Source organism: Glycine soja, chromosome 5 (assembly GCF_004193775.1).
Source record: "Glycine soja cultivar W05 chromosome 5, ASM419377v2, whole genome shotgun sequence".
In the NCBI taxonomy this organism is placed as follows: Eukaryota; Viridiplantae; Streptophyta; class Magnoliopsida; order Fabales; family Fabaceae; genus Glycine; species Glycine soja.
Window position 1 is genome coordinate 11,488,473 of NC_041006.1, and position 13,191 is coordinate 11,501,663.

General features: G+C 36.6%; 2 protein-coding genes across 5 annotated transcripts; both read left to right on the forward strand.

Annotated features, from left to right (window-relative positions):
• The first annotated feature begins 1,024 nt into the window (after positions 1-1,024).
• LOC114412326 (multiple inositol polyphosphate phosphatase 1-like) lies at positions 1,025-12,879 on the forward strand. 4 transcript variants are annotated; one of them, XM_028376160.1, is made up of 15 exons: positions 1,025-1,458; positions 1,618-1,705; positions 1,987-2,280; positions 2,592-2,750; positions 8,174-8,314; positions 8,461-8,517; positions 8,847-8,985; positions 9,573-9,677; positions 9,802-9,998; positions 10,126-10,167; positions 10,275-10,596; positions 11,004-11,090; positions 11,174-11,325; positions 11,478-11,582; positions 12,341-12,879. In XM_028376160.1, exons 1-11 carry the CDS (start codon positions 1,349-1,351, stop codon positions 10,425-10,427), a joined length of 1,485 nt encoding a protein of 494 aa, XP_028231961.1. In that variant the 5' UTR covers positions 1,025-1,348; the 3' UTR covers positions 10,428-10,596; positions 11,004-11,090; positions 11,174-11,325; positions 11,478-11,582; positions 12,341-12,879. The 4 variants fall into 4 exon arrangements, with proteins under 4 accessions (XP_028231961.1, XP_028231962.1, XP_028231960.1 ...); XM_028376161.1 differs by having other exon boundaries at positions 10,275-10,358; positions 10,460-11,090; positions 12,341-12,853; XM_028376159.1 differs by having other exon boundaries at positions 10,275-11,090; positions 12,309-12,853.
• Positions 2,757-4,651, forward strand: LOC114412327. The gene is made up of 2 exons (XM_028376163.1): positions 2,757-4,283; positions 4,541-4,651. The coding sequence occupies exons 1-2, from the start codon at positions 3,872-3,874 to the stop codon at positions 4,576-4,578; spliced, it is 450 nt and encodes a 149-aa protein (XP_028231964.1). The 5' UTR covers positions 2,757-3,871; the 3' UTR covers positions 4,579-4,651.
• Positions 12,880-13,191: the final 312 nt, after the last annotated feature.

The following is a 13,191-nucleotide window of genomic DNA, read 5'->3' on the forward strand; positions in this document are numbered from 1 at the left end:
AGACATACAGTTCTTAAATTAAGAATAAGACTAGCCAAAATAAAGATACATATCCAACTTAGTTGTTGGGGTTAGGACAAATGTAAGAGGTGTTAAGTTGATCTTCATTATCATTATTGTATACAAAAAATGTCTTATGCATAAATATAATTAAGGATTAATTAAGATTTTAGTTCCTAAACTTTTTCAAAATTCGATTTTTACTCCTTAAATAAAAGTTTGACGGGTGAAGGTTTCTCAACTTTTTTCATTAAGATTTTTAGTTCTTAAACTTTTGTTTAATTGGTAAAGATCCTTAAAATTTTAGAAATTTCAATTTTAAGTTCCTAAACAAAAGTTTTAACCCATTATTTTTATTTATTTAATGAGATTTCATGGACTAAAAACCAAAAATTTCAAAAGTTTAGGGACTAAAAACTTAATGAAAAGAGTTAAGGGATTTTGATCAGTTAAACTTTTGTTGAAGGACTAAAAATTGAATTTTAAAAAATTTTAAAGACTAAAAGCTTAGTTAACTCTATTAATTCAATCCCCATGTCTCTTCCATTTTGGATGGAACATGAGTTTAAAATGAAATTAATAAACACTACTTTCTGCTTCTGGTATCACCTTATACTAAAAACAATGAAGGGTTACAAATTACGGGTAAGGATCATAGTTTTAAAAATAGAACCGATAATTTCCTTGGTCAAAACACTAAATCAATGATCAAAACAATGAGTCACTAATTGATTAACATGACTTCATCTTTATTATAAACATTAAAAATTTCATACCCTAAGAAAAAAAGGAAAAATCACATCACAAATGAATATAATTCAAGAAATCCATTCTTAAAAATAAAAAAAAGATAAAAGGAGTTAACTAATTAATAATTTACTAATTGAACCAGCAATCTCGAACCTATTATAAAATATTGTAATATATAAATATATTTAAATAAATAATTTATAAATATATTTTGTTGTATGTAAATATAATAGATAATAAATTTGCATAAATAAATAATTTATGCAGCGGTAGATCGACTTGATGGCTGATGATGCATTGTAAGCCATTGGATCTAGGGTACCAGATGAGACTGCTTAACGCAACCTCGTGTTTCGTTCTTCTCTGGTGACTGGTGAGTGCGGCGACGCTGGCCTGCAGTGGTGCGACTTTTCACCGACGACGCTCGTTGTGCAAGCAGCTAAGTACCACGACGCTCTTGTGCGAGCAGCTTCTATTCGCTGGACGGATGGTGGTTCTACGATTAAGTACTAGGGTTCAGACTTCATGAGTTTTAAACACCGTGTATAATTGATTTTGGTGGTGATTCCAATTCGGAAGTGCAACCGCAGAAAGAAGAATGAGCAACTCCATGCCTTTTGTTCTGCTAATATTATTACTTTCGGTTTTACGTTACTCAAGCGCCGAAGAAGCTTTCCATGTTCGCAAACATCTCTCCACTGTCTCTAGGTCTCTATTCTTTTTGTTTAATCGTTTGATTCAACAAATTAAATGTTCCTTTGCCACATTTTACTTTTCATGTTCTGAAACATTCTACCATGTTTTTTTTTTTTTTTTTTGCATGTCTGTTGAGATGAATTGAATTGTCTGTCTTAATCTTCTTTGCAGATATGGTGCTGCGAAAGACATTGCTGACAATAACTTCGTACCTTCCAAAATCCCCAAGGGATGTGTTCCGATCCATTTGAATCTCGTGGTAATTGTCTCCACAATTTGAGTATGAGTACTCATTGACTGTGAAGAATGTTTTACAGCACATTTCAATTGTTGTAACTTTCACAAGTGTCACACCTATTGTTATATTCTATTTTTATGTCTCAATGCTGTTTGTTTGCACGAGAAATGTAGAACGGTGTTGAATGAAGGGTTAGAATGTGTTGGTTGTTATGATTGAGATTTGATAGTTTTGAACTGTCTGGTAGGCTGGTAACACTGAACCTAATGGAGGAGGATGATAATAGTACTTTACTTATGCAGGCGAGGCATGGAACTCGATCTCCTACAAAGAAAAGGATAAAGGAGTTAGATAATTTGTCAGAGCGTCTGGAAGTTCTTGTAAGGGATGCAAAAGAGAGAAATTTGCCTTTGGAGAGAGTTCCTTCTTGGCTAAATGAATGGAAATCTCCCTGGCAGGGAAGGCGTAAGGGCGGCGAATTAGTTATCAAAGGAGAGGAAGAGTTATATGATATTGGAATCAGGATTAGGGAAAGGTTTCCAAATTTGTTTGATGAGGAATACCATCCAGACATATATCCTATTAAGGCAACTCAGGTGAGTTTATTTTTTATTTTTTTTCTTTGCCTAATGCCTAAGTAGATTTTGATGTTTTAATTTATTTTTCGTCACCTCAAATTACATCAGTAATAATGTTGGGGTTAGTAGGGAAATAGTGGTTGACCCAAAGCAAAAGAAATGTTTATTTTTTTGAGTCGATGAGTGAATGCTAAGATGCGCTTCTGATTAGTTGCAGACTTGCAGTGCCACTGCATTATTAACTGCAATATGAGATATGAACATACTTTCTTACGTTTAGAAGCTACTAATATATATTTAACCTCACATCTCTCTTGTGTGGAAAATAGGTTCCCCGGGCATCTGCTAGTGCTGTTGCATTTGGAATGGGGCTTTTCAGTGGCAATGGAAGTCTTGGACTTGGGCATCACCGAGCCTTTGCTGTTACTAGTGAAAGTCGTGCTAGCGACATTGTGCTGAGATTTCATGATTGTTGTCATAATTACAAGGTATGTAAACTTGTAGTCATCATTGATTTCTGTTAAAAGTTTGTGTAGTTTTGTGTATTGTAGCTGTTGTAGTTCAGCTTTATTGAGGGGAATGTTGTATTGTGTCAGTGTAAACAGCTGTCTCCCTTCTTTTTGTACTATATATATATATGTTTAATAGAAAGCAATCATAGTGTGGTGAGTGTGTGAGATTTCACACAAAATTCAAACTTCAAGTTGGTATCAGAGCGGGTAACCATTCTGATCACCGTCCGCTGTCGTCCGCCGTCTCCGGCCACCATTTCCTCCGGAGAATCTAGGGTTGGGTGCGCCTTGAGGAGCGCGACTCACCCTTGCAAGTCGCGTGGCCAGAATTCCAGCCACGTGCCACCACCAGTTTGCGCCAGTTCCGACGCATGAAGTCCACGCGCCGCCCTCCGACCACCGGAAGCTTGCCGGACCAGTTTCAAACGCCTCGCCGTGTTCTTCAGGGCACGTTTCAGACCTTGTTTCAACCCCTGCTCTCCAACCCGTGCATCCTCTTCTTCTACTTCGTTAGGGTTTCTTTTTCTTTTGGTAAAAAATGGCTTCTTCCAGCCCTGTGTTTTCCTTCTCTGGAACCCCCACCATCAGTACTGCAAAAACTTAACTGGAAGAACTACCTGCCTTGGTCTGCTTCAGTGGAGTTGTGGTTTCTTGGCCAAGGATATCATGACCACTTGGAAAAGGGAGTTGGTGCTGTCCCAAACGACAAGAAATCTGAGTGGGAAAAACTTGATTTTCAATTGTGTGTTGTGCTATGACAATCTGTTGAGCCGAATGTTTTGGAAATCCTTAGATCATTCAAAACATGTTGCTCTTTTTGGAAGAAGGCCCAAGAGATATTTGCCAATGATATTCAAAGTCTGTTTGATGCAAACCAGAAAGTTGCTGCTCTCAAACAAACCAGCCATGATATGATTGCACATATAGGTAAAGCTTGAGCGGCACTGGAAGAGCTGAAAAGGTTTCTTGTGGCTGATTCGTTGGAGGAAGTAAATAGGAAGCTAGACAAGTTTTACATGGTTCTTATTTTGAGAAGCCTACATTTAGATTTTGATCATGTGCGTGATCAAGTTCTTGCTGGTGACTAAATTCCATCAATGGACTCTTTCATTACTAGACTTCTTCGTGTGCCCCATGTGTTGAAAGATGAAAACTTAGTTGAAGTCGTGGAAACGTCAGCCATTGTTGCACCTCGTGGAAGAGGAGGAGGTCGTAACAATAGAGGAGGCCGCAGTGGAAGGAGTGGACGTCCTCAATGCACCTATTGTAAGAGGATGGGTCACACTCAAGAAAATTGTTACTCCTTACATGCCTTTCCTGACAAAGTAGCACATGTATCTAAATCAGAAAAATCAGAGTCTAAGTTCTCTGATGAGGAGTACCAAGAATATTTGAAGCTCAAATCTGAAAAATCCAGCAACCAAACACAATCCTCCTCCGTACCATGTGTTTCAACAACATGTATCTCTCAATTTATGGAAGGTCCTAGTCCTTGGATACTTGATTCAGGTGCTTCTAATCATATCTCTGGTAACAAATTATCTTTTTCATCCATCTCTTTTTCAAAAATTCCTCACTTTGTTACTATAGCTAATGGTTCCAAAGTTGCATCTCAAGGAATTGGTCAAGTTTCTTTGACTCCTTTATTAAAGTTGAACTCTGTATTATTTATTTCTCATTGTCCCTACAACCAAATCTCATTAAGTCAGCTGACTCATTCGTTAAATTGCTCAGTAACCTTTAATGCTAATTCTTTTGTTATTCAGGAACATGGTACGGGTCGTCTGATTGGAGAAGGACGTGAATCACGAGGACTTTATTACTTAGAATCCAACTTTCCTGTGTGCTGTTTGCAACTTCAAAACCCAAGCTTTTGCATGATCGTCTGGGTCACCCAAGTCTACCAAAATTGAAAATGATGGTTCCTAGTCTTAAGAATCTTCAAGTCTTAGAATGTGAGTCTTGTCAGCTAGGAAAACATGTTAGGTCATCATTTCCTCAAACTGCACAAAGATGTAAGTCGGCTTTCTCTATCATTCATTCTGATATTTGGGAACCAAGTCGTGTCACATCTTTTGGTTTTAGATATTTTGTAACCTTTATTGATGCATTCTCTAGATGTACTTCGGTTTATTTAATGAAAGACAAATCTGAACTTTTGCCTATATTTATGTCTTTCTTTAATGAGATTGAGAACCAATTTGGAAAAACTATTAAGATTTTCAGAAGTGATAATGCTAAAGAGTATTTCTCTCATGATCTATCATCCTTTTCATCCTCAAAAGGTATTTTACATTAGTCCACATGTCCTCATACACCACAACAAAATGACATAGTAGAGAGGAAGAATCGTCATCTCCTTGAAACTGTACGTTCCCTAATGTTAAACTCCAATGTTCCTACACACCATTGAGGAGATGTAGTTCTTATTGCTTGTTTCTTAATAAACAAGATGCCTTCTTCTTCTCTTGAAAACCAAATCCCTCACTCAATTATTTTTTCTCATGATCCATTATTTCATGTTTCTCCTAGAGTGTTTGGTTGTACTTGTTTTGTCCATAATCTCTTTCCTGATTTAGATAAACTCTCTGCTAAGGCCATTAAATGTGTCTTTTTGGTTATTCTCGTCTTCAAAAGGGTTACAAGTGTTACTCTCCAATTATAAGACGATACTATATGTCTGCTGATGTAACTTTTTTTGAGAACACACATTTCTTCTTGCCCTCCATGGACTATCCTTCTTCCCTCCAGCAAGTCCTTTCAGTTCCATCTCCTTGTCCACTAGGTAATTCCAACCAAAATGTTAGTGGAATCCCATCTCCTCGACCAAGTTCAACTGAAGTTGTTCCTCCACCTCTTATTACATATCAACGCAGGACACAACAAGTTGATTAAAGTTGATTCTCATCCTCCTCCAACAGATCCTCAAACCATGGATCCTTCCTCTTCCACTTCTTCTCATCACTCTGATTCAGATTGGCCTATTGCCATCAGGAAAGGTACTCGATCTACTCGTAATCCTCATCCTATTTATAATTTCTTGAGTTATCATCGTTTGTCTCCTTCATATTTTTCCTTTGTTTTCTCATTGTCTTCTCTTACTATTCCTACCAATATTCATAAGGCACTTGATCATCCTGGATGACGACAGACCATGATTGATGAAATGCAGGCTCTTGAAAATAATGGTACTTGGGAACTTGTTCCTCTTCTTCTTGGAAAGAAAACTATTGGCTGTAGATGGGTCTATACTATTAAGGTTGGGCCCAATAGTGAGGTTGATCGGCTTAAGGCTCAGTTAGTAGTTAAAGGATACACTCAGATCTATGGCCTTGATTATTGTGATACTTTTTCTCCTGTAGCTAAAATCACCACTGTTTGACTGTTTCTTGCTATGACTGCCATGCGTCATTGGCCCATCAATCAGCTTGACATTAAAAATGCCTTCCTTCATGGTGATCTTGAGGAGGAAATTCATATGGAGCAACCCCCTGGATTTGTTGCTCAAGGGGAGTATGGCCTTGTGTGCAAGCTACATCGATCTTTCTATGGGTTGAAGCAATCTCATCAAGCTTGGTTTGGTAAATTTAGTCACATTGTACAACTTTTTGGGCTGAAATGAAGTGAAGCAGATCATTCTGTTTTTTATTGTCATACATCCCCTGGAAAGTGTGTTTATCTAATGGTCTATGTTGATGATATAATGATTACAAAAAAGGATGCTACTAAGATCGTTCAGTTAAAAGAGCACTTATTCAACCATTTTCAGACCAAAGACCTGAGATATTTGAAGTACTTCCTTGGTATTGAGGTGGCTCAATCAGGAGATGGTGTTGTGATCTCACAGAGGAAGTATGCTCTTGATATACTAGAGGAAACAGGCATGCAAAATTGTAGACTTGTTGATAGTCCTATGGACCCAAATCTAAAGCTCATGGCATATCAAAGTGAAGTTTACCCTGATCCCGAGAGATATAGGAGACTTGTGGGAAAACTCATTTATCTCACCATTACAAGACCTGATATTTCCTTTGCTGTTGGGGTGGTTAGCCAATTTATGCAAAATCCTCATGTTGATCATTGGAATGCCGTTATGCGTATTCTCAGATATGTAAAGAAAGCTCCAGGACAAGAATTGTTGTATGAAGACAAGGGTAACACTCATGTCTCTGGATATTGTGATGCGGATTGGGCTGGTTGTCCCATGGATAGGAGATCTACCTCAGGATATTGTGTTTTTGTTGGGGGAAATATTATCTCTTGGAAAAGCAAGAAACAAACTGTTGTTGCTTGATCTAGTGCAGAGGTTGAATATTGATCTATGACTATGGTTACATGCGAACTTATGTGGATTAAACAATTTCTCCAAGAGTTGAGATTTTGTGAAGTGGTGCAAATGAAGTTATACTGTGATAATCAGGCAGCTCTTCACATTGCCTCAAATCCAGTCTTTCATGAGAGGGCTAAGCACATAGAGATTGATTGTCATTTCATTCGAGAGAAACTATTGTCCAAGGAGATTATCACTGAGTTCATCAATTCTAATGATCAGCCAACAAATATTTTAACTAAGTCCTTAAGAGGAACTAGGATTCAGTCTATATGTCCAAGCTTGGCGCATATGATTTGTATGCTCCAGCTTTAGGGGGAGTGTTAAAAGTTTGTGTAGTTTTGTGTATTGTAGCTGTTGTAGTTCAGCTTTATTGAGGGGACAGCTGTATTGTGTTAGTGTAAACAGCTGTCTCCCTTCCTTTTGTACTCTATATATATATATGTTTAATAGAAAGCAATCATAGTGTGATGAGTGTGTGAGATTTCACACAAAATTCAAACTTCAAGTATTTCTAAGGACTTTTAATGCAACACTTGCAAATGTGTCCTTACAAAATTTCATGTAATCATACAAATTATAGTTAGCCAATTTTGTATGTTTTAATGTCTATTTGAATATGCTTGTTATGCATTATATAAAATCACCCAAGCTGAATGTGTCACCCTTTTTACCATGTAATTATTGAGGACATTGATCATGCTTCTGTGTCGTCTCCTTTCATTGATAAATTTGTTGCCCTAGTGCTGGAAGGTATTTTTGTTTACAGCTTTGTCTTGCCATGTCATTCTGATGGAACTTAACATATTTTTAATCAATTGAAATTTCCATATTTGCCTCATGTAAAGACCATCATTGGTTGAATATGAAAGTTGTTTTGTGTTTTCAAGAGGCTATCTAATTCTATCTGAGGTAATTGATAGGCAGCATACATAATCACCTTTTGCTAAATATTTGAGCATGACTTTATGGTTAATTGGACAATTTGCAATCTTAGTGGTAGTGTTTGTGGTTTACTTTCTGTACCTTTTTTTGTTTGGTTCTATAACTTCTTGAGTTCTGGGAGCAGGCTCATCGGAAAAGCCAGGAACCTGCAGTTAGTAAACTTAAGGAACCTATATTGGATGAGATTACATCTGCATTGATTGGGCGCCATGGGCTGAATTTTACGAAGCAGGATACATCTTCTCTCTGGTTTTTGTGTAAACAGGTTATTGCAATTTTTTATTCCCAACTCCTTTTGGTTTTCATCGTTTTCTTTTCTGAGTTCATAAATAATCATTTAACTGTGGTTGTTGAGATTGAAAATTTTCTTTTCTTTCTTTTCAATTGCCAATTTTGTGGTTATTTTGATAGGAAGCATCCTTGTTGGATATAACTAATCAAGCGTGTAGTCTTTTCCGCCCTCCTGAGGTACTTCTGTAGTCATGATGTGATGAAATCTCTGATCTAATCTTAACATTTTCCCCTTTTCTTGTCTGTAAATATTTAAATAGAGAAAAATTATAAATATGTCAGGAAATTATTTTAATTTGACCTTATGATATATTAAAGGCACGTTTTTTGAGTCTTTGATGCAATGTTTCTAAAATGTTATTGATCTTCTGATAAAACTGAAAATTCCATTCAAATGTAGTTGTTTTTCCACTTGTGATCAAATCCGTTAGCTTATGGCTGCATTTTATTATGCTATTGCTAACATTTGCTGCATGTTTATTAAGATGCTAATTTTGTGTGCATAGATTGAATTGCTGGAGTGGACAGATGATCTGGAGATGTTTATTCTGAAGGGTTATGGTAAATCACTAAACTATAGAATGGGACTGCCATTACTTGAAGATGTTGTTCAATCCATGGAACAGGCTATCGTGGTTGAAGAAGGTAGTTTAGTTTTGCACTTTTTAAGTGTGTATTATATACATCTGTCTTACATGCCATATCATGTTAATGAAACTTGTAATATTTATGTATAGATTAGCCTTTTGAGATAAATCATATATTAAAATGGTCTTGTCCACAAATACCCAAGGCTCGGGCTGTACATGGCAACCTCTATCTAATATTCAGCATCATCTGGCGACCACTAACATTTTTATCTGTGTTTTCTAGTAGTTGGATCAAACAGTCTTTTGAGCCAAGAAATTTATTAGAACATATTTAGCTAAGGAATTAATTATTTGTTAGTTGTAAGTACAGTGAAAAGATGTCTCTCACTCTATAACAGCTTTAAAATGTTTGCTGCTTTATAAGAAAATTGGCCATATTAATTTCCACTTGTCTTTGTGTGGACATTCACTATGTAATTTGTGTTTATAAATGTTATGTAGTTTGGCTCAACCTCTTATCCCCATGCTGATTATATATACATTTATGTGTGCGCATGTGCTCACTCAATGTCTCCTTCTGAAGTCTGTCTCTTGAATATGTGATCCTTTGACCCATTTCCACTTTCTGGATTGCTTCTGTAGAAAGACATGCTCCTGGCAGTTTTGAAAAGGCAAGACTTCGGTTTGCGCACGCTGAAACTGTAGTTCCATTCTCATGTCTGCTTGGTTTATTTCTTGAAGGATCTGGTGAGGTTTTTATACTCTTTGCTTGAATAAATGTGCACAGAATTACATTTAATTTTGTTTTGTTTTTTACTACTAACAAGTAGTGAGAGTTTGCTTATTGATGTTCTCTTTTGATAATGTACAGAGTTAAAAAAAATTCAGAAGGAGCAACCTTTGCAGCACCCTCCAAAGCCTCCACAGAAAAGAAAATGGCGGGGTAGCACTGTGGCCCCTTTTGCTGGTAACAACATGTTAGTCTTGTATAGTTGTCCTGCTCCAGACAAATCTACCAGCAAGCACTTCGTGCAAGTGTTACACAATGAACACCCTGTTCCATTGCCAGTAAGCTTTTGTTATCTTAATTTTACCAATGGGTATCATCTAGGGGGGTGTAGGGTTTCTCTTATTGTTTAAAATCATATTGTGATGTTGTTCATCAATAACTCAGTTTTTGTGTCATTGTGTACAGGGTTGTGATGGCTCTGATTTCTGTCCATTTGAAGTATTCAAGGTACTTGTATAATCCCCCACTATAATGCTCAATATAATCAATGTGTAATTAATTATAGAATGTTGTTTTACATTCTACTATTTCTTAATTCTGAGTTTTCTCCACAGGAAAAAATAGTTGCACCTCATCAGAAGCATGACTACCATACAGTCTGTAATGCAAAGCTAGAGCAGGAGCCCTCGGGCAGCAAGGTTTTTCAAATATTTAAGTGGCTTTCCTCACTAGGGAAAGGTGATAAGTATCCTAAAGATGAATTTTAGTTTGGTGATACCACCTCTTAATGAATTTTCAGACATGAGCGCCTATTCCTTCTAGCAGAGAATCAGTTTTACTTAGATTGTGCTGCCAGTACAGGAATGCCTTTGTTTTCTCAAGCTTGGTGCCTGAGCTCTCCTCCTCTGTAGCTTCTAACACCAAGAGAATTTGGAGGTGGAAAGTTTAGTTCTAAATGTCTTTTTTATTTTTTCCTTAGTAGCATTACTCTCAGTACTCGACTGATACCACAGATAATGTAGCTTAATGTGCCGTACTACGCACACTCTTAGTTTCATTAGCTCTCTCTTGGACTACACTTTTGTTCTTTTTGAATAATGGATAATGGACCAGCTAACCTCTGACTTCTGCTAATGTTCATGTTTTTGTGTTTCTTGTTGCTGCTGTCGATAAATGGTAAGATTTAATGAGACAAATAAGCCTAGTCATAAGTCATGCATGAATCGCTTGCAACAATGTTTCACGAGTGATAACGTTTAACCTGATAACTTAATTAGTGGCAACTTTTTACACTATAACATCAACTTTTTACATGCCTCCATTGATTGGTTTACCAATTACAGAGGCTAAGACCTCAACTACAAATAGTGCTAGGCTTCATGTCAGTTCTCACTCGTGAAGTTAAGGAAGTTGGCCATGGTGGGAAAGAGGTAAATATTTTCATCAGAGTAAAACTGACCACATCTCACAAGTCTTGCTGATGACTAAATATATTTTTTATTGTCGCACGTAGGTGACTAGGGCGGTGCCAGCTGTATCAGAAAAAGTGAAGGATTCTCTTGTGAAGAACATTAGAAGATGAATGACCCCCCAACCCTTGAAAATTAGGGCAGATATTGAAATGAAATGAAATGTTTTCAATTTGATGAAATTCTTCACATTAAGGTCTTAATTATTCCTGTTCCTCCTTTGGTTTTTTTTTAGTATAGAAAGTTGCCCTTTTCCTTTTAAGCTTCTAAATTTGTTATATGAGGTGTTATTGCCTTTAGCTTATCTTCCAAAGTGTTCTCAGGTTTTATAATGTTTTGATTATACAGGAGGCAATGAGTAAGGATGAAGCTGCTGGAAACGATGACTGCCCTGTCAAAATTAAACTTGTTGCTCCCCCACTTTATGTTCTTACCACCTAGACACTGGACAAGGTTAGTGCAATCCTCACATAAATGTTGATATGATAATTATTGGATTTTGACCTGAATTGTGTGCTTGTTCTGCCTTTTGAGGATTTGGCTTCAATGTATATAATTTTTTGATGTATGAATTTTCCACTGCTGTTGTATTGTAGATAATGTTTGGGTGGCATGAGTTGTAGAACTAGGTTAGCGATTGTTTAGCCTACTAGGATTCACCTCCGAACATTCTCTCATAACTCTATCTTCAAAATCAATGCAGTGTTAAATTATATTTCTCTATTGTAGGGGTTGGCACTGTTGGTTTTTAAAGGCTGTCTAAGTAAAAAATAAAAACTCAAGGAAGTATGTTTCAAGCATATTTTTTGGAGTGTGTCAGAAGTTACTTGAAATTTTTTGCCTGTTGTACCAATTTTTCCCCCGTACCTCTCACCATCTCTTGCAGCTACTGAATATTATGTGTATTGTGTTTGGTCTGGTATCTCCTGTTACCTAATGAGAATAGATATCTTTTATACAGGAATTTTTTTTAACCTAATGCCAAATGTTAATAATCTAGAAGTCGTGGTTTCTCAAGAAACCATCATTAGTTTTGCTGTTATAAGCAATTTGTACTTAAGTCATGTCTTGTCTATTTATGTATTGATACCTTGCAGTGATTTTAATTCCTATTGTTTTATAGGAAGCCATCTGGTAAGTTCAATAATATCACAACTATAACATATATGGTATTTGTAGGTAATTTGTGTATTTTGTTACGGTCTGAACAGGAGCAAGGAATATTGGTTATCAACAATGCCATTGCTTCTTGCACTAAAGCAATAGAATGACACAAGGGTAAACTTGTGGTTAAGGAGGCAGCTAGAGCACTGAGTGTCAACTTCCTCTATTTGTTTTTTGATTATCATCTATATATTCTATCCATGTACAAAATTGCCCATCTGCCTTTGTTCCTCTATCTTTTGATGTCAGTCAATATAGGGAGAGTAGAATTATAGTACTCTTATTTTGGGAGGTTTGACACTGCATTGTGATTTGTGAGTGAACATGATGATAAATTGCTTGCTAAGGTCAGTGGTGATGAAGACAGTGAGGAGGAAGAAGATACAGTAATGGGTGAGGTTGATGTGGATAATGGTGCCGGAATAACGGAGTGACAAAACTGTGGGTATAGTAAGGCAGGCATAGATAGCCGAGTAGGGATCTACTAATTTTGTCTTTCTTTTTATTCTTTACAAACTGTCTTTAAATGTGGTTTTATAATACAAACTTGAATTGCTTTATGTTGAGATGTCTTATAACTTGCGAAGCGATTTTGGAGTTTCTTGATGAGGGTGTTCAACCCAAACTAAGACGGTTTACAGTTTCAAATTCTCCATCGCCTCTGTTTCTCTTCTTCCCTTGGTCTCTACGTGGTTTGCCGTTGATTATTAGATATTTGTGGAACACAATTCTCTTAACACAATTATTGCAATTTCTATTCCACAAAATACTTGGTTTACTTTCCAAAGTTCTGTTAATTTTTTTTCCATTACCTATCCATAAGTACTATCTATTGAAGTTCATTAATGAATTAGGGGCACTAACCATCATAAGTCCTTTAGCCCTTCATGTGTTATGT